At 40.8% G+C, this 21,277-nt stretch overlaps 2 protein-coding genes across 8 annotated transcripts; one reads left to right on the top strand and one right to left on the bottom strand.

The window, feature by feature from the left end:
* Positions 1-2,464: 2,464 nt before the first annotated feature.
* On the bottom strand, positions 2,465-9,478 carry LOC125535277 (FKBP-like peptidyl-prolyl cis-trans isomerase family protein). Of its 7 annotated transcripts, none has more exons than XR_015615604.1 (11): positions 9,178-9,478; positions 7,916-8,026; positions 7,401-7,486; positions 7,265-7,315; positions 7,065-7,145; positions 6,890-6,934; positions 6,465-6,520; positions 6,306-6,381; positions 6,120-6,226; positions 5,961-6,029; positions 2,465-2,898 (listed from the first exon to the last, which is right to left on the bottom strand). XR_015615604.1 is itself a non-coding variant. In XM_087542872.1 (10 exons), exons 1-9 carry the CDS (start codon positions 9,362-9,364, stop codon positions 6,128-6,130), a joined length of 792 nt encoding a protein of 263 aa, XP_087398998.1. In that variant the 5' UTR covers positions 9,365-9,478; the 3' UTR covers positions 2,465-2,898; positions 6,120-6,127. The 7 variants fall into 7 exon arrangements, 4 of the variants coding, with proteins under 4 accessions (XP_087398998.1, XP_048554293.1, XP_048554294.1 ...); XR_015615606.1 differs by lacking the exon at positions 2,465-2,898 and adding an exon at positions 3,665-3,917 and having other exon boundaries at positions 5,961-6,047; XR_015615605.1 differs by lacking the exon at positions 2,465-2,898 and adding an exon at positions 3,665-3,917.
* Positions 9,479-18,142: 8,664 nt separating this feature from the next.
* Positions 18,143-20,847, top strand: LOC125535275 (G-type lectin S-receptor-like serine/threonine-protein kinase LECRK2). The gene has a single exon (XM_048698334.2). The coding sequence runs from the start codon at positions 18,149-18,151 to the stop codon at positions 20,600-20,602; it is 2,454 nt and encodes an 817-aa protein (XP_048554291.2). The 5' UTR covers positions 18,143-18,148; the 3' UTR covers positions 20,603-20,847.
* The last annotated feature ends 430 nt before the right edge of the window (positions 20,848-21,277 follow it).

The raw sequence follows: 21,277 nt of genomic DNA, 5'->3' as shown, positions 1-21,277 counted from the left end.
CGTAGGTCTATGGTTAACTAATCAATCATCATTAGAAGGGCATCAAGGTTGATGTAGAAGCCATCCATGATCGATTCCCCCTCCGGCAGAGTACCGAAGAAGGCCTCCAGATGGGATCGCTCGCGGAACCGAGACTCGCAGCGGCGGCGGAAAAATTGTTTTGGGTGGCTCTCTGAGGGGTTTGGAATACTTCGGAATTTATAGCGGTGGAATTAGGTTAGACAGAGCCATGAGGGGCCCACAAGGCATCAGGGTGCGCTCTGTTGCCTTGTCGTCTCCTCGTAGGTCTTCTGGTCCTCCCCCAAAACTTCTAGTGTCTCTTATGTCCAAAAAAATCGTCAAAAAATTTGTAGCATTTGGACTCTGTTTGGTATAGATTTTTTGTAAAACCAAAAACAAGTAGAAAACAACAACTGACAATAGGCACTGAGTTATTAAGTTAGTCCCCCAAAAATGATATAAAATTGCATATAAAATATCTAAGATTGATAATATAATAGCATTAGACAATCAAAAATTATAGATACGTTGGAAAATATCAGTTGGCCCTCCGCATCGCACTGCAGCGCTCGCGGGTGGACACGGGCGGCAGCTCTGACTATGCTCTGTCCCATATTGCCAGTCACGCAGCGCTGATGCCGGAGCATGCCCTTCTCGCACCGCGCAGTTCACCCATTCCGCGCCGCTGACCCATTGTTCACTCGCCCACACCGCCGTCCTAACCCTCCGGTCGCTGCTTCGCAAGGGCAGCGGTGGGTTTTAGTGCCCGTTCGTCCGGCACTGCAGACACGCATGCCCGAATCCGAGGCGCGCGCCACCCGCCACGGGTGGTAGCGGGCTAAGGAGAGGACGGCGGATCGGGATGCAGTCGCACAGTCCTCCCAACGCCACCATGGGCTGGCGGTGATGATCGATGACGAGGAGTGCCTCCTCGCGTGGCTACATCTCCGCTCACTTACGATGACGGAGATGTACGCCCGCCGACCCCGTAGGAAAATACCAAGGCACACTACTAGGGAAAAGCCTAGCGGTAGTGTGGGTCTAAGAGCTATCAGTAGCGCGGGGCACCGCGCTACTGCTAACGTTTATCAGTAGCGCGTTTTTACTCGCGCTACTGCTATATTGATGTTTGCTTGAACTACGTTGGTATTTTCCCAAAGAGAAAGGGATGATGCAGCACAGCAACGATAGGTATTATCCTCAGTGATGAGACCAAGGTTATCGAACCAGTAGGAGAACCACGCAACACACGTAAACACACTACAAAAAAATACACTTCTGTGATGATACGTGTTTGTCATAGTAGGTCACGTTTTCTTTCATGCATGTACATCCATGACGATTTTATGACAGAATCAAGATAGTCATACCTGTGTTGTCGTAGAAGTGTTCCATGACATTACCAAAATTATCATCACGGAAGTGTCCACTTCCATGATGACAAATCGCACGTCATAGAAGCGCTTTCTTCAAGGGTGACCGACACGTGGCATCCACCGTAACGGGTCGGCGTTAAGCTATCGGGTTCTTGTTTGGATCCGATAACCCGTTAATAGCCCAGACCAATGGGGATTTTCCATGTGTAAAATTCTCATTGGCGGAGGAAACATGTGTTGGCTCACCGTTGGGACAGATGTCATCCACTCATTGGATAGAAGGCGCCTATCATAGGTCGACGTGTGGCACGGCCCAACAGTGGCCCATTCCGGTGAAAAAGGCCGGCCCAGTAAAAATTAGCAGGCCGGCCCATATAAGGCCTACTTGTGTCAGGTCCATTTAAGCTCATGACCCATACGAGATGTGCCAATTGCAGTCCATCGTCAGTTCGAGCCCGTTAACAGCCCGCTATATATTTGGGCTCAATATCGGCCCAATATGGTTTCGGCCTGTTAACGACTCATTCAAGGGATGGGCCAATTTTCAGGATGTACATCTTTCGGCCTTTTAGCGACCCATTTAAGTGTTGGGCCAATTTCCGGCCCGATGTGTTTTTCAGCCTGTTGACGGCCCATAAATGAGTTGGGCCATTTGCAGTCAGACCTGAGTTTTGGCCTTTTAACGGCCCATGTTCTTCATGGTCCAATACCAACCCGGTTTCTCTTTCGACCTGCTAAAGGCCTACAACACGGTTGGGCCATTTACAGTACGACCTGACTTTCGGCCTCTTAGCGGCCCATGCTCTTCATGGTCGAGTACGAGTTCGTTGTCTCTTTCGGCCTGCTGAAGGCCCACAGTATAGTTAGGCCATATGTAGCCCGACCTTAGTATCGGCCGGTTAATGGCCCGTGAAATCAAATGGGCACACCTGTTGCCCGCTTAGATGTCGGCTTGTTAATGACCCGAGAGGTAAAGGGCCAACCATTAACTTTTGGCTTGGTAACGGCCCATTAACTTAATGGGCCCACCAAAATTCGTACATGTCTTTAGGCCCAATTAGATAATTTGAGCCCATTACGACGAGCAATTATGCACAGGTGCAAAACCAATCAAGCTAAGGTACGACATACAGGGAAAAATGTTGCACATCCAGCATATATTACAGGAAATTACATCCACTGGGCAATCAAAGATTGATGCCAGTGCAAATAAATGAACAGAACCTAACGATCTACAATGTCAATATCTGCAACCTCAGCGCGGATGACGCCCATAAGCATGTGCGCAAGTTCTTGCTGATTTGCTACACTGTCTCTGAAAACATTAATCAGTTGTTGTTGCGCACGAATGTGCACCTCTGATTCCTCCACCATTTCCATCATTGCTTCAGCCATTAATTGGTTCACAAACATACATTTTTTCCGTTGCATTTGAGACACATTTGAGACAGAGGAAACTGAACATATTCAGATGGCGATTTTGGCAGGCTTGTATTATTGATAGTGAAGAGTGTCTCGACCACTGCATCATAACATAAATTAAGAGGAAAACCGAACAGATTAATCAAGAGTTATTGCCATATTATCTGGCCTACATTTATTAGAAAGAAACGATAGGGTTGCCTTGCTGTTAGCATTTCCCCCTTAATAGATCTAGAGTTAACTTTTGCTGGAAATAATATATGCCACGGAAATTTGAAAGTTGAACCGCAGACAATTTTTGTAGGATTCTCTAGCTACCAAAGACGATGCAGCACTGCTACTTTTTCTGATGCTTCCTAAGCCCATAGTATTCTTCGATAGCATATCACAGGAGCTCCATGTTCTTCTTGTAGGAATAACAAACATTGGGTATTGTGCTAGCACTTTTGAAAAAAGTAGGGTATATATATTGATATGTCGGGTACATTGTAGGGCACAGGTTTAATTAGAAGTGTAATGCACTTGACACCCTGACTCATGGGAGACAACAAATAGGCCAGGCTGATGTAACTTGAATACACATGGTCATTATGGTATTGGAGTGTTGGGCATGTTCGCACTGGTGTAGCTATTTGCTTGAAGGGTGCTCAAATGTGCAAAACAGCATAAAAGACAGCAGTTAACAACTCCACCATTAACAAATCAGCATAAAAGACAGCAGTACACATGAGTAGGGTGATATGTAGACCAAGTGAACAAGGTTGAGAAGCCAGAACTCAAAAACATTAAAGCCCATCTATGTCAAACAAACTGATGAGTGGAAAAATTCATAATTCAACAAAAAACTTCAAAACTTAGTTGCCGGATGAACAGAAACGAAATTTGATATCCCATAAATCCCCCCTTCCATCGTCGCAATTGAATGAATTTCACGAGGATTTTACATGAACTACAAATCCGGCACAAATTGGCAGGATACACATTCAGAACATGGTCTAAATCAAGGGATTTTACAAAATTACAAATCTTCTCAATTCATGTATTTAATATGGTCACCATTCACTAATGATATTTCATCAAGGCCTTCAGTCTGCCCAAGTTCTCTAAACTGCCCCCACACTGCATATAAGGGTGTTTTAGTGGGAGAAGTTTCAAGAAGATACAAGGGCAATAAATCCTATGCTCTCGTAGCACAATAGGTTATGTATGTAAATTGTAATAACATGAATTTCCTTTACACTGCATACCATCAAAGCACACAATTGACTTGGTGGGGTTAGGAAGCACCAGGAAACTTAGCAGTGCAATTTGAATTCATGTTGTTTAGCCCATATATAGCTTCAAACAAGACGCGGGTCATTGGGTGGGACAAATAGTGTTTTCTGTTCATTGATGCATGTCTTGAAAGCAAAGTTGATACAAGGAGTTACTAAAAGACTATTTAGTCATTGTGTATAATCACTTATACAAATTTAACGGGTGAGGTACTCAAACATAACAAATGTGTGGCTAAATAAAACAGAAAGCAAGCAAAAACCTCACGTGGAGATACAAAGATGACCTCGAATGAATAGGACCTTAGATCAAATGACACAAAGGTTCCGAAGCTCCAAATCGAAATCATTAAAGCTAGGGAAGGTCAAACCTACTCTCAGTCGATCATCCATCTGTCTGGAGCAAAAGTTGAAGTGGGAAAAATTCAAAAAATCGGCCCAAAGCTTCAAATGTTAGTTGCGGGGCAAAATTTAATACCAACTAATTCACTTTTCCCGTTGACAAAGTTATATGCTTTGGTTGAAACACAGAAGTTCTACAAGAATGTTCCATGAAAAAACATGATTTCACACACAATATTTGAACAACCATATTTTCAGAATAAATGACAATATCAGATAAAATTTGATCTATACTTGCTGCTCTAATTTTGGCAGATAAAAGAAATACATATTGGGGGAAATATCAGATAAAATCCACTCTATATGCTCAATTCGTGATATTAAAATTCAAAAGAAAAGCAGATTGCGAGTGTCCAGTCAAATTTTGATTACAAAAGCTTCACTTTTGCAGGAGACTGAAACAGATTAAGGACAGATCACAGAGGCTGAAGCTTTCAGCTCCTAGACATATAAAAAAAAAGAGCAAAACAAATGAAGCATACGCTCTTAGTTGCACATGTTCTCTCTTCTAGGTACTACCTCTGTTTCTAAATATAAAACGTTTTGGCAGTTTAAATTGAACTGCCAAAATGTCTTATATTTAGAGAACAGAGGGTGTATTATGGATATATGCTTCCCTCTCAATCCCTAATATTTAGGCTTTAAAATGGGTTTTTATCATTTATGCCATCGGTTGTGTCCCACTACTCAGTTTTGCCACTAGGAATTTCAACTCCTCAAAAATGCCATTGCTTCGTTAGACACATACTCAAAAATGCCACTGGACACCATTATTGTGATCTCAAATCTCTTTTGCCATGTTATAATGACATAAATACCTATGAACCAACATGCCAGCTCTCCCTCTATCTCGCTACAATAAAGTGTGGGGCCCACTTGTTCCCAACAATGTTCTTATTTTGTTGTAAAATTATTCGCTTGGTTACTCCTGACAAGTGGGGCCACATTTATCATTGTGAGATAGATAAAACTGACATGTGGGTCTAGCCTTATTTTTTTCATATAACATGGTCAACGGATTTGACGTGAAAATAACAATGTCTAATGGCATTTTTGAGCAAACATCTAAAGGAACGATGGCATTTTTTAGATATCTAATGGCATTTTTGAGCAAGCATCTCACGAATCGATGGCATTTTTGAGTAGTTGTAATTTCTAATGGCAAAACTGAGTAGTGGGGCACAACTAGTGGCATAAATGATAAAAAACCCTAAAATTAATCTAGGTAGTGCACAAAATAAAATAAAAGGCAGGGAATGTGCATGAAGAGTACATAATTTTTCGTATTGTGGAAGTTGTGTGCTGCAAGTATTTATCCAACTATTAACCCATTGTAGGGAGTGTGTGAAAGTTGCCTATTTCAAGAATAGATTGGATCTATCTGGTTGCACTTTAAAATCATTAGTATTTTTTCGGTAAACAAAAAAATGGGTGGACAATATCGAAGCTTTTTATTAATACTCAAGTATATGGTATATATATTTACATATCCCATGATCATCCAATGATTTGATTCCGTGCTCAAACTGTATGCTTCTTGGTCATCAAAATTACCCTGCAATAGCCCGTGCTCCTAACATTTTACTCAGTTGAACAGGATGAACAAGAGAAAATGACAAGATTCACTTTGGGGGAAGGGAGGAACCTTGTATGCTATTGACTCGGAATTATCCTGATAAGCTCAATGTCAAACAGGAGAGTTTTGTCTATTAATCCTTGATTCCTTAGAACAAAATCTAGAGCTCTTTGTCCCTGTAAGAAAAATATTGTACTTTTGTTATCTAATCATCAAAATTATAGAAAAACTTCGAAATTCAGGGCAATATATTACCGAAAATGTTGTCGGTTTGGGGCCTAACTTGTTCAAGTCATTATCTGGGTATCCAATATCCGGTGGTACTATTATCCTGGAGGGTGTGGGCATCAGTAATACGGTTAAAAGTTGTGTTAATACATTTAGAAATTGTGTTTACGGAAATGTGGGACTGACCTTCTAACTCCACCGGGACGCATGCCTGTCATAGCCTCCTCAAAGGCTGGTATTACCTAATTGATGTTATTAAGAATGCTACTTGTCAGCAAGTAACAAATAGTAGCTTCAGAATACACAATGGAACGAAACCTCTCTAAATGTAATTAAGTGTAAGCGAACTATCACCCAAGTTCTAGAGAAGCTGTTGTTTTGATCGTAGACAAATTTAATTCCAAAATAGTGACCGACAATATATTTTAAAGTGTTCAGATTTGATACATACAAAATATCCCAATATATAATTTTGTGATATTTACAAATATACTATTATAGAAATTATTTGTCAAAGTTGTATTTTGGAGATCATGCCGACCTCCAAAATGGTACTAATAGAAAACCAGGGGTGTATTTGAGTAGTACTTAGTGTGTAATTAGTAAATCACCTGTCCTGATCCAACCTTAAACTTGAAGAATTCTTTATCACCACCCTACATGGAAATATAAAACAGGGGAATTGATCGAACTGAAGGAATAACTCAGTTTATACTTCAACAAATATATATGCCAAGGAAGCTGAGAATCTTCTTTTTTTTGTTCATCTTCAGGCAGCATTTGTACCTCGAAAGAACCACCCTTGGTCTTGTTTCGAGCTTCAAAAATGCGACCGTAGTATCCAATTGTGTACCCATCCCAATCAATCTGATGTGCATTCACAAACCCAAGTCAACATCGTGGTTGCACACCTCAACAAATAAAGCTGAAGAACATACATGCAAAATGAGCTAGAATCCAATGTGAATGTGATGCTTGCTACTCACCACTACTGTCTCTCCCTTCTTTGGGGATGGGCCCTCTCCAACTCGCAAGTCCTGTAATTCCTCATGAGAATTGTGAACCTAACAAATCTGCACTTTTGAGTATTATGCAGGAACCATCGAATGTCAGTGTAAGCACCTTGTATTGGAGGCCTGATTCTGTTTCAGTGTAATCTGGATAACTCATTTTCGTCTTTCCATAATCCTTCCCACGAAGCGCTGGCACTATAATTGCAATATCAAAGAGTTAGGCTTGATTGCACATTTTACTTATGAACTCAAACTTTTAAACAGAAGCTCATTTAGCAGCAGTTAGCTATATATGTCAGCCCCCAGTACCTTCTTAAGTTGAAAGATTTTTCTGTAGTACCAAGAGACAAACCAACAAAATAATGTCTAGTAAATATGTGAAAAACAAGGTATGACAGATCACGGCCTTAAGGTAAAATTATTTTTAGTCTAACAACTAGTGTCTCTTCTACAATGTCAATGTAACAGATTTCAGTAAAACTATATGTCAGCTCAGCATTGATGATACCTGATATCTATGAGGTTTACAAATACAGTCTTAATAGGTTGAAACTTCAAAGGATGTGTTATAGTAGAGAAAAACCTGCCTATTTTCAGATGGGAGGATATTGATTGAAAACTCACTGTCAGTAAATTCAGCTTTTGCTGCTCCCTTCTCCAGACTGTACTGAAGGGAGCCAATGGTGAGACTAATTGCAGGAATCAATAGTAGTCTCCTTCTTTCTACCAAACCACCTGTAAAAAAAGTAGTAAAAGAACGAAGCCAAGGTCAGTACCATTGGAAATATTATCAAATCAGTAGAATTAATAAGAAAACTAAATTAAGTTTCCAAAACATGTTTAGGAGGTATGAAGTGATACCCAATGGAAACAATCTTGCAGTACACTATCCACTAAAATATGCATGGCCGTCTGGAAATGAATGTATAGTCCTGGGAAGAAAATAATTGCAGCCAAAACTAACATCTTTCCATGGTAAAAGAATATAATAAGCCAAGCAAACATCTTTGGTGTTGTCCTAGCACCCCACTCCGATCCTGTTGTCAGTACACATATCTCGGCCACTTTTCGTTTCACTACTGTAATGCAAATGCTGTTTGGGGGGCATGCAGCCATTTAGTTATTTCCCTCGGTCACAACATATTCAAGGAATCATGATACTGGTATGGTATCAATAAGTTCTTGGGGTAACAGTGTCTAGCCAGACTTGCAGCAATTACTTTTGACTGGGCTGGATTACCAGTGTTGGGCCATTTGGGGATGCGTAACACGCGCATTTTATGATGCAAAACTGCTACAGAATCTGTGTCTGAAATTACCCCACGGTCGTTGAAGACCACGAGAATTGTCTTATCAAAAGGCGTGTCTGCTCTTCGGCAGCTAGAGATAAAGCTTCAAGTACAAGATCAGAAGCCCCAAATGATGCTGCCTAAAGAGGCCTATAATGGCAATTTCGAGTTTCAGATGACATATACATATATTGGTTCCACACAATTTGGATGGTCATTTGCTATTCAGTTCTGGATTGTTTTATTCTGAGTTTTCCATCCATAGAAATGTAGCAGGTAACCTGATTTCAAAATACAGTAAGTACTATCTACCAGTTACAGTTCTGCATTTTCAACACTCAGACAAACTACATTCAGCTTCTAAATCCTACTAGCTGTATAAACAATCGCATCTTACAGAAACTTCACAGTCCTTGACAGGGGGCGCACTCCAATGCGCTTCAGTTCGACCTCTAACTTCTGTAGACAGCAGTGCTAGCAAAGCATCTCAAGTATGATCGACATGAACAATCTGAAACTATGCACCCCTCAAACAATCTGCAATTTTCCGCGCAGAATAAGAGCAACAATCCATCGAAGCAAGCTAGAGCCGCTTACCGTGGCAAGAAGAGATGACCCGAGTACGACGGCGGCGGCCAGGAGAGGAGAACTCGAAGGTGGAGTGAGCAGGTCTTGTCCGATGAACAGCCCGCTTCGAGCCGGACGGGGGAGCGGCTAGGCGGGGGAGGAGCGGCGCCTGCCGGCGAGGCGCCGGGAGGCCGGGACGGCACGCCGGGGATGACATGGGGACCGACGCCGAGAGCCACAGGTTCGGGGTGGGATAAGAGAGGTTGCAGCTAGAAGAAACTCTAGCTCAAAAAAAAAAAGCTAGAAGAAACTCCGCAGTTTTGCACCGCGCACGTCCGCCCCTGTGCCGTGGACCTTAGTCATGGTGATACCTCTAAAACAAAAAACAATTCGTTGGTTATTTTATTTTTCCTTTCATTTTCATTTCCATTATTTTTCTTCTTTCTAAATGTGTGATTCATAAAATTTGAAACTGTCCAAATTCCCGAACTTTTCAAAATCAGTGAACATTTTTCCTTTTTTTTTTGGTTCGAATTTTGTTAACTTTTTCCCGATTTTCACGCAGTATTTTCAAAGTTTATGAAAAAAACTATTTCATGATTTTTTTTTTAATTTGGTGGACGTTTCAAATTATGGACTATTTTTAATTTTTGTGAACTTTTTAAAATTTGGGGATTTTCCAATAACTGAACGTTTTATCGAAAATTTTGAATTTAAGATTTTTTTTAATGCTGAATGGTCAACGGATTTTTTGAACTTTTCTCAAAAGTTCCTGGTTCGAATTAGTTATTTTTTAGTGCATGAATTACAATTTCATGAACTTTTCAAATCCATGAACTTTTTCGAAGGCCCTATCTTTTTTCACATCCAAAGATTTTTTTAATGCATGAAGCATTCTCAAATTTACACTATTTTTTCATATGTGTGAACTTTTTTCAAATTCATGAAAATTTCAAAATCCATGAAGATTTTCAAATGCATGAACTTTTCTTAAATAAAGAATTTTTTCAGTTCCACAAATATTTTCTGAATGCATGATAGTTTTTAAAGCAATGAACTTTTTCAAATACGCAAACTTTTTCAAATCCCCCAAATATCTTTGGAACACATGAACTTTTTCAAGTTGATGAGATTTTTTAAAATTTTCAAACATTTTTCATGTTCATGAAATTTTGAATTCATGAACATTTTTTGCATTTTTGCTATTTTAAAAAAAACTAAACTTTTTAAAATCCTATGAACTTTTCAAAAAATTGGTCATCAACCGAGCATGCAAGCCGGTGTGTGTTGAATGGCTGAACGATGCACGGGCACACTTTAAATGGGTCAGCCCAACAGACGATAGCATGAGCGCTGGCTAGCGATCTAGCGCTTAAGGTTTGGAATAGGAGCTCCCTTGATGTTTAAGGCACCGAATAGGAAGTCCCATTGGGGAGACCTCTTATTCGCCGTTTCAGGAGAGCAACTAGTTGACGAACACTCCTTCGGGAGCCTCCCAAGATCACTTGAGGGTAGAGTGAGAGCGCCACTTAATGTGCTCTCAGCCGCCACCACGTGTCGTGCTTTGGGAGCTCCCTTCGGATTTCTTTTATTATTTTTCCGCATGTGTTTTCGGCTTTTTAGACCATTTTATTTGGTTTTCCACTTGTCTTTCTTAGATTTTGGATAAAAAATCTCATTTTTTAAATTTTTGCATGGAAAAACATGTCCTTCTGTGAGAGGCACAGTTTTGCTTCTGTTAGAGGCACGGTTTTGCTTCAGCAAGAGGCATGGCTATAACTCTCGAAAAAGTTAAAAAAAAAATTCTGTCGTGAGAGCCATGGTTTTGCTTCCGCGAGAGGCATGGCCATGCCTCTCGGTAACGGAAAAAAAAGGTTTTTCTTCATTTTTTTCCTTTTGTAGGAGGTACGGCCGTGGCTCTCGTGACGAAAAAAACGCCTTTTATTTTTTTTCCTTCCATGAGTCGCACGATCATGCCTCTTGGAAACGGAAAAAAAATCGTTTTCTATTCTTTTTCTTCCGTGAGAGGCACGATTTTTTCATGAAAAAAGTTTGTCAAAACCAATCAACATGAGATTTTACCCATGGTTTAGAAGATAAAACGATTTGGATAAATGGATTTACGGAAAAAGAAAAAATTATTAGGTTGCGACAAATGACGTACATACAGCGCGTCATTTGTCACAACCTGAAGAGGTGGAAATGATCTTTGAAAAAAGTACTCCTCTATTAGCAATTTCACCATTTCAGGTGCCAAAAAGGGGAACCGGCGCTAGGTAGGCTAGTCCGTGGGCTGCTACCCAATTCCATCTCCGCCCTCTAGCTCATTCGCCAGCTTTGCTTTTTTCCGTTCACTATTACTTACTAGCAAAAGAGCCCGTTCGTTGCAACGGAAAAAGAAAATAACGCACGGCCCTAACCCAATAACCATGACTAAGACCCCAATAAATATTGCCGAGGCGTCTCTTTCGGCATTAAATGAGAATCTGCTTTATTTTCATGCAATATTTTGCCGAGGCGTACATGCAAGGTTATCGACGGTTTCTTCTGTCTCTAATTTGGCTTTGATGGGGTGTTCATTGTAATCCGGGTCGGTGTCGATACCAAAGAAAGATGGATCATGCGCTATTCATTAAGGTTGCACCTTAAATAGCATTTTAAAAATGTTTAACAGGTAAAATAACATCAGATTCATATTCTACATATTTTTCTAATCAAATTTAATATATAACATGTTAAAATTGGAGTTAGGGTTTAAAAGATGTATTTTGATAAAGTATTATTTGTTCTAGATGGAATGCGGGTTAATTATAGAAAAAAGGCAAAAACGATACGTTTTCTGGGAGTGCGGGTTATTTATCAAAAAAAAAGGGTTTTCTATAAAACAGTAAAAAGTGTTCGTTTTCTCACTTAACTGATATAGCGAGTTAATTATCTGAAAACAAAGGGGGTCTTCTGTAAAAAAATGCTGCTGGTGAACGGGCAGAAGCAATGCATATTTTATCTCTACTTCTAAGGGAGCAGTTGGTAGTCTCGCTTCCAGTTTTTTTTAGTCCCACCTCCCACGGTTTTTTTTCGTCCTAAAAAAATCTACAAAATTTCGTAGGTTAATCAGGGACAACTCCCACCTCCCAGGTTTTTTTCGTCCCACCTTCTATGATTTTTTTTTATACCTCGTCCCACCTCACACTAAGCCGTCACGAACCGCAAAAACCGCCTACCTTAGCCAAATCAAAAAATCTCTCTCATTAATGCAATTTTCTTTAGAAAACAAATAATAGATTCTTTCCTACCTTAGCCAAATCAACGGATCTCTTCTATTAATGCAATTTACTTTAGCAAACAAATAATAGATTATTTTCTACCTTAGCCAAATCAACGGATCTCTCCCATTAATGCAATTTGCTTTAGCAAACAAATAATAGATTCTTTCCTACCTTAGCCAAATCTACGAAATCTCTCTCATTAATGCAATTTGCTTTAGGAAACAAATAATAGATTTTCAGAAAACAAATAACCTCTAATCTCTAATAATTTCTACTCCTAATGAAGCAGTTGGTAGTCTCCTCCCATCTTCCATGGTTTTTTTGATACCTCCTCCCACCTTCGCTGGTTTTTTTTCGTAGATTTTTTCCGTCCCCTCCCCTCACTTCATCGGTTTATTTTCGCGTCACCCTCTCACACAACGAAAGAAATCTAAACAGATCAGAACTTTCCATACTGGCGCAAGTTATTTAGTAATGTAGAATCAATCACGAACAATCTCTAAAGATCAAATCTAAATTAATTAACCTTACCTTAAATCACTCAATTACATTAATTAGAAAACAAATAATTGATTTTCAAAAAATCGCTCAATCACGTAAACCTTACCTTAACTCACGAATGGTAATCAATCTCCAAACAAAGGAAACAATACATCGAGGGAGCAGTAAATAAACTCCCTTTCTTATGACATGTATATGACCTTTCCTTCCCTCTACGTTGTCGAGCGTTCTTGATTCTCGAGGCCGATGCTTGGGCTGCGTCACTGGGTCGCGACGGTGCTGGAGGACGAGGACGGCGAGGCCGGGTGCCGCGGCCGGTGAAGGGGGCAAAGAAGGGCGGCTTCCCTGGCCCTGGCCATGGCCGTGACCCTGGGAGTTGGTGCGGTGGAAGTGGCACTTGAAGGACACGGCGTGGGTGGCCGACGCGCAGACGCGCTTGGAAGCGGGCCCGTGGCCCATGCCGGACGGCGCCGACGCCGACCCGGGCCACCTCCTCCGCGTATTCTTGGAGCTGTGGCTGGCCGATTTACATGAAATTAATTCCCTCAGTTGTGGTGGCAAATATAATACACATAATCCATATTGTTATGTACTAGTGTGTGTGTGTGAAATAGATGGATTATGGTCCCGTACCCAATAAGATGGATATGTGTGTGTGTTAGAGAGAGAGAGAGAGGGAGAGGGGGAGAGAGTGAGGAAGAGGGAGGCAGAGAGTGTGTGTGAGGAATTGATGGTAAAAAAGATCGCCAATGTCACTTGATATATATGAGAATATTAATATTGAACTTTTAAAGTTAATGTGGCCCCGTTGCAATGCACGAGTGTTCTTCTAGTTAATATAGTAAACATGCCCGTGTGTTCCAATGAGAGAAAAAAAAATCATAATTTCGAATGGCAATGATCACATCTTACTACATCATCGATATACACTATCACTCTCATTTCTGTGAAAACATGAACAATTTTTAAAAATCATGAACATTTTCTTAAACTCATGAGCATATTTGAAATTGTGAACTTTTTAAAATTCACAAACATTTTGTAAAATCAAGAACGTTTTCTGAATTCATGAACATATTGTATGCAAACATTTTGTTTAATCTGCGAACATTTCTAGAATCGGCTAACATTTTTTTAAGATTTGATAAAATAATTTCCTAAATTAGTGAACATTTTTTAGTCCGCGTATATTTTGTGAATCAAAAACCATATATTTGAATTTATGAACAGTTTTATTTTATGCTATTTTCTAATACATGAATATTTTTTGAATTGACGAAATTTTGTGAAATTTTAAAATATTTTTAAATACATGAACTTTTTTAGAAAAACTCATTAATGTATGTTTATTTTCCGGACATTTATTAGAAAATTTGCTAATATTTTGAAAAATCACAAATAATTTCTAAAGCCGCAAACATTTATGATTTATTAAATATTATTTTTAAATTCACGGTTTCAAATTTTGGAAACCTTTTTGAATTCACAAATTATTTCAAGTAGACAAAAAGCAATGACGGAAAATAAAAATAAAAAATTGATCACCCATATATAGGTTCGGCCAGGCAAGGTGTGTCTTTTTCTGTGCGCTGGGCGTAGTATTAGATATTCTGAAATGGGCCGGCCCAGTCCGAATTTTTCTGTGTGCAACGTTTTTTATAACTTATAGGTGGCATTGGTGGGTAATTTTTCCAACTTCGGGGGCAATTTTAATAACGTACGGGCAGAAGCACTCCGTGCTTTATTATTAGGGGAGATGAACAGTTTTATTTTATGCTATTTTCTAATACATGAATATTTTTTGAATTGACGAAAGTTTGTGAAATTTTAAAACATTTTTAAATACATGAACTTTTTTAGAAAAACTCATTAATGTATGTTTATTTTCCGGACATTTATTAGAAAATTTGCTAATATTTTGAAAAATCACAAATAATTTCTAAAGCCGCAAACATTTATGATTTATTAAATATTATTTTTAAATTCACGGTTTCAAATTTTGGAAACCTTTTTGAATTCACAAATTATTTCAAGTAGACAAAAAGCAATGACGGAAAATAAAAATAAAAAATTGATCACCCATATATAGGTTCGGCCAGGCAAGGTGTGTCTTTTTCTGTGCGCTGGGCGTAGTATTAGATATTCTGAAATGGGCCGGCCCAGTCCGAATTTTTCTGTGTGCAACGTTTTTTATAACTTATAGGTGGTATTGGTGGGTAATTTTTCCAACTTCGGGGGCAATTTTAATAACGTACGGGCAGAAGCACTCCGTGCTTTATTATTAGGGGAGATGAACAGTTTTATTTTATGCTATTTTCTAATACATGAATATTTTTTGAATTGACGAAAGTTTGTGAAATTTTAAAACATTTTTAAATACATGAACTTTTTTAGAAAAACTCATTAATGTATGTTTATTTTCCGGACATTTATTAGAAAATTTGCTAATATTTTGAAAAATCACAAACAATTTCTAAAGCCACAAACATTTATGATTTATTAAATATTATTTTAAAATTCATGGTTTCAAATTCTGGAAACCTTTTTGAATTCACAAATTATTTCAAGTAGACAAAAAGCAATGACGGAAAATAAAAATAAAAAATAAAAAATTGATCACCCATATATAGGTCGGCCCAGGCAAGGTGTGTCTTTTTCTGTGCGCTGGGCGTAGTATTAGATATTCTGAAATGGGCCGGCCCAGTCCGAATTTTTCTGTGTGCAACGTTTTTTATAACTTATAGGTGGCATTGGTGGGTAACTTTTTCCAACTTCGGAGGCAATTTTAATGGCGTACGGGCAGAAGCACTCCATGCTTTATTATTATAGGGGAGACTGCACTAACAATATGTTTTGAAAAAGAAAAACCCTCAAATCTCTAATTCTTTCTTCCGATTTTCCTTGAAAATCACGTCAACACCTCTTATCGGTTTACCAAATGAAATTTTATTTTCTTCAGGAAGTCAAATAAGTGCTTACTGCCGTCCACAAAGAAAATAAGAGCATTTAGATCACTAAAATAGTGATCTAAACGCTCTTATGTTTCTTTACAAAGGGAGTACCAAATAATATATTATTTGTTGACATAATCAAATTAATATGTGCAGATAAATCACAATCTAACATACTATTTACATCACGTTGCAATGCACGGCCAAGTATCTACTACTACCTCTGTAACTAAACATAAGACGGTTTTTGCAGTTCAATTCAAATCTTTTTTTCCAAAAACTCAAACGTGGAGCTAACCGTGGCCGTGTCCGTGGCCGTGTCGAGTCCTTGTGCCCCTGCCTTCAAGGAAACGCCAATGTAGTGTAAACACGTCACAGTCACAGCCATCCTCCCCGTCATAGAGATCCCCGTCATAGAGAACTGGCCACACAGCTGAGCAGTCCATTGTCGCTAATCTGCTGCTGGTCAAATTTTCTAGTGGTATACCGAAGAACAGCCAGACATCAGCCATCTGTTTCTGTTCCTCATAAAGCGCTCGACCGGTGACCAGCTGTGCCATGCCAAGTCAAGTCAAGTCAAGTCAACGGGAACTCATGGATGCAGTGAGATGCGTAATCGATAAAACATCGTAATTTTCGGACATACGAAATCAGAACCAGAATTGTGCAAACTTTTCTCCAGGATTCAGAGTTCAGGTAAACTTTTCTGCAGGATTCAGAGTTCTTCCGTGTCAAGGGCCAAATAAATTTCAGTGTTTCCTTAATTCCTCTCAACAAATATTTCTGGAACCAGATTGGCACTTTTCATTCAATTAAAATGCACGCTAATGGCAATTCAGGAAAGGCAAAACAATTATTCTAGAAAGCTCAGAGCAGTAGCAACCTAGCAGTTTCTGTAAATCTGAACAAATTTCTCGCTGACCAGAAGATTATCATGCCCATATCCAGGCTGCAGTTTAATAGGGCATACCTATTTTTCTGAACCAAGATCTAACAGGCCAGCAGGGGTAGAGGATGGAAATGGTAGTCAGGAATACCTTTTTTATTTTCTCCTTTGTCTTGCTTAAAGTGTACTAACAGTCAGCAGGGGACACAAACAGAGGATGAACTATATATCTCCAGAAGCTTGTAACAGCAATTGACCGATTCCATCCCAGCCTTATGGATTGTTCCACAAAAAATCCAAGTTTCCCTAAAAAAATGAATCCGCGTTTCCCTCAAAAAAGTGAAATCTCACTAACCACAAATTACTAAAAACTAAATGCTTTCTTCAGAAATTCAGGCTAGAAAAGGGGAATTGAGTGGTCTACCTTGTTCCGCCTTCACGGAAACACCAATTACAGCTTAGAAAAGGACTCGATGCCAAAAGATCCAGCACGTCACAGTCAGATGCATCCTCCCCATCAAAGAAAAGGAATCGATGCCAGTGGTCACAGCCGAGCAGTTCAATGCCACCACTGACCTGTTGGTGGTAGACATTAGCCTACTGTCCCTGTCCTCATTACACAATAATTTCCATTATTCCGGTAGGCCAATGGGTCCAATCCTTGTGCCCCTGCCTTCACGGAAACACCAATTACAGCTTAGAAAAGGACTCGATGCCAAAAGATCCAGCACGTCACAGTCAGATGCATCCTCCCCATCAAAGAAAAGGAATCGATGCCAGTGGTCACAGCCGAGCAGTTCAATGCCACCACTGACCTGTTGGTGGTAGACATTAGCCTACTGTCCCTGTCCTCATTACAGTGTTTGGCCCGTGACCAGCTGTCACATGCCAAGTCAAGTCAATGGAAACTCCTGAATACCATGAGAAAAATCATAATTGACAAGTAGGAGACGATGGCCAGAATTGCTGAAGCTTTTATCAGGATTTAGAGTTCAGACTGACAGAAGACGCCTTCTGTATCAAGGGACAAATAAATTGCAGTGTTTTCTCAGGTCCTCTGCAGAAATGTTTTTGGAACCAGACTGGCACTTTTCATTTGAAACGTATGTTGATGGTAATTTGGTAAAGACGAAACAATCATTCTAGAAAGCTCAGAACAGTCAGCAGCGAGACCTTTCTGCGCATGACAATGAAATGTCACTAATAGGGAGAGGAATTGACCAATTCAACCCCAGCCTCATGGACTGCTCCACACAAAATCCAATTTATGGACACCATTTCCATGTCCCACACTGTTCCACGAAGAAGACGCGTGATGACTGACCACTGTTAAGTGCCATTCTCCAAGGGGCATAAGCTTGCTCTCATCAGTAGAGGCACCAACCAAAGCAAAAGCAATGGCACCTCGCCTCCCATGGCGCTTCCTCCAGTTCTTGCTACTGCTGCTGCTGGGGGTTTCATCTGCTGCTCAAGCACAGGTGAACATCACCCTGGGCTCCTCCTTGACGCCCCAGGGGCCAAACAGCTCATGGCTCTCGCCCTCCGGCGACTTCGCGTTCGGTTTCCGGCCAGTGGAAGGTAACACCTCCTCGTACCTCCTTGCCGTCTGGTTTGACAAGATCCCTGAAAAGACTGTTGCTTGGTACGCCAAGAGCAGTCAAGACACACTGGTGCAAGTGCCATCCAGCTCTGTGCTCCAGCTCACAACTGATGGGTTGCTCTCGCTTCGCAACCCATCTAACGATGAGGTCTGGAGTCCCCGGGTCACTGGTGCGGCCTACGCCAGCATGCTCGACACAGGCGACTTCAGGCTTGTCGGTGCAGATGGCAAACCAAAGTGGAAGACCTTTGATTTCCCGGCTGATACCATCCTGCCCACACAAGTGCTTCCTGTGGGTCAGCAGGACAAGGCACTTAGAAGCCGTCTCATCGCCACGGACTACACCAATGGCCGGTTTCTCCTAGCTGTGCAATCTGATGGTAATCTTGTGTTCTATCCAGTTGCCGAGCCTACCACAAAACGGTACGATGCATACTGGGCATCTGGTACAGATGGGAACGGCTCAAAGTTGGTGTTCAATGAAACTGGCAGGATATACTTCACAACCACAAATGGGACACAGATCAATATCACTTCAGCAGGGGTGAACTCAATGGGTGATTACTTCAATCGTGCCACGCTTGACCCAGACGGTGTATTTCGGCAATATGTCTACCCAAAGAGCAGACAGGCCGCAAGATTATGGGGCTTGCAATGGACGGCGGTGAGCTCAGTTCCCCAGAACATCTGCCAGGTGATAATGGCAAACAATGCCGGCAGTGGGGCATGTGGCTTCAACAGTTACTGCAGCTTTGATGGCACCCAGGATCAGACAACAATATGCCAATGCCCAGACCATTACAAGTTCTTTGACGAGGAGAGAAAATACAAAGGGTGCAGGCCAGACTTTGAACCACAAAGCTGTGACCTGAATGAGGAAGCAGCGGAAGCCCAGTTTGAGATGACTCAGATTGATAATGTTGACTGGCCTCTAGCCGACTATGAGGAGTACAGCCCCATAGATCTGACTGAATGCCGGAGACTGTGTATAATTGATTGCTTCTGTGCCACAGCCGTCTTTCATGCAAGCACAAATACCTGCTGGAAGAAAAAGCTCCCTTTATCAAATGGGAAAATGGCGGAAAGCGTAGACAGGATGGTTCTTATCAAGGTGCGTAGGAGCAACAATACACAGTCGCAGCTCAGCAGTGGCTCTAGCAAATGGAAAAAGGAGAAGAAGTATTGGATTCTTGGGAGTTCATTGTTTTTTGGGAGTTCTGTATTGCTAAACCTTCTACTTATCTCTATTCTGTTCTTTGGCACTTACTGCGGTATCTGCATCACCTCCAAGAAGAAACTCCAGTCACCACAATTGTCAGGTAGTTCTATATTGCCCCCAAAGATTTTTACTTACAATGAACTGGAGAAGGCAACCAGTGGTTTCCATGAGGTGCTTGGCAGCGGTGCCTCTGGTACTGTGTACAAAGGACGGCTGCAAGATGAGCATGCGACCAGCATCGCCGTCAAGAAAATTGGAAAGCTCCAGCAAGAGACTGAGAAGGAGTTCATGGTGGAAGTGCAAACCATCGGGCAGACATTTCACAAGAACTTGGTCAGGCTGCTTGGTTTCTGCAATGAGGGAACTGACAGACTGCTTGTATATGAGTTCATGACCAATGGCTCGCTGAACGAGTTCCTCTTTGGTGATGCTCGGCCACATTGGAGTCTCCGTGTGCAAGTTGCACTTGGAGTGGCACGAGGGCTGCTCTACTTGCACGAGGAGTGCAGCACACAGATTATCCACTGCGACATAAAACCACAGAACATCCTTCTCGACGACAACTTTATGGCGAAGATTGCAGACTTTGGCCTGGCGAAGCTTCTTCGAGCCAACCAGACACAGACAAACACCGGCATCCGGGGTACTCGAGGTTACGTTGCCCCAGAGTGGTTCAAGAACATAGGGATCACCTCCAAAGTCGATGTTTACAGCTTTGGTGTGATCCTGCTTGAGCTTGTGTGCTGCAGGAGGAATGTGGAGGTAGAGATCGACGATGAAGAGCAGGCGATACTAACTTACTGGGCAAACGACTGTTACAGGTCTGGGAGGATCGACTTGCTGGTGGAAGGCGACGATGAGGCAAACTTCAACATAAAAAAGGCAGAGCGATTCGTGGCTGTCGCCCTTTGGTGCCTCCAGGAGGAGCCGACTATGCGGCCAACCATGCTTAAAGTGACACAGATGCTTGATGGAGCAGTGCAGATCCCCACGCCTCCGGATCCCTCTTCCTTCATCAGTTCACTTCCGTAGTGACCTGCTTGTTAACAAATATGTAAGTTGTAGCATGAAGCAAGATTATGCAATACGCAGATAATCTGATACTGTTTTCTATTGAAGCTTCAGAAATAATGGCAAATATAGTATTTCAGAATTAATGCACTTATGTTTAGCTGAACAAATAGCATCACTGATGCATCTGTATCTTTTCTTTTTTTGTAAAACATCTGTATCTTCTTTTCGTAATGCATCTGTATATCTATTTATATGCTTACTTATATCTCTGACCTGTTTTTGTCATACATTCTATACAATACCTCGTAAACAGAAAGAAATCATTCTCTACACTAGAAGAGGGGTATAGGTGAATACATAATACATATGGTTAGTAACTAATAGAAGTTTTATATATCTACATGGTCTGGGCGACTGGCATCAAACAATCATTCAATGTGATGCTGATATGTAAACACTGAATCAAGAAAAATTTCGATTAGACTTTGAAGAATAATGCCTACCTTGTATTTCAGGCAATTACGTCTAGCTGCCACAAATAGCGCCATAATACTTCTGTATCTTCTTTGTTTCTTCAGAAAATGCATCAGTGTCTGTATTGATATGCCTAATTCTATCTTTGCTGAATCCATTTTAGTCAAACGTTCCCAACAATTTAATACTCAGGCGTGAATATGTATGGGCTGGTGTCGA

This window comes from Triticum urartu, chromosome 2A (assembly GCF_056163025.1).
Source record: "Triticum urartu cultivar PI428250 chromosome 2A, HENAU_Tu73, whole genome shotgun sequence".
In the NCBI taxonomy this organism is placed as follows: domain Eukaryota; kingdom Viridiplantae; phylum Streptophyta; class Magnoliopsida; order Poales; family Poaceae; genus Triticum; species Triticum urartu.
The sequence above is the reverse complement of the archived record's forward strand: the minus strand, read 5'-3'. Positions and strand labels throughout refer to the sequence as shown.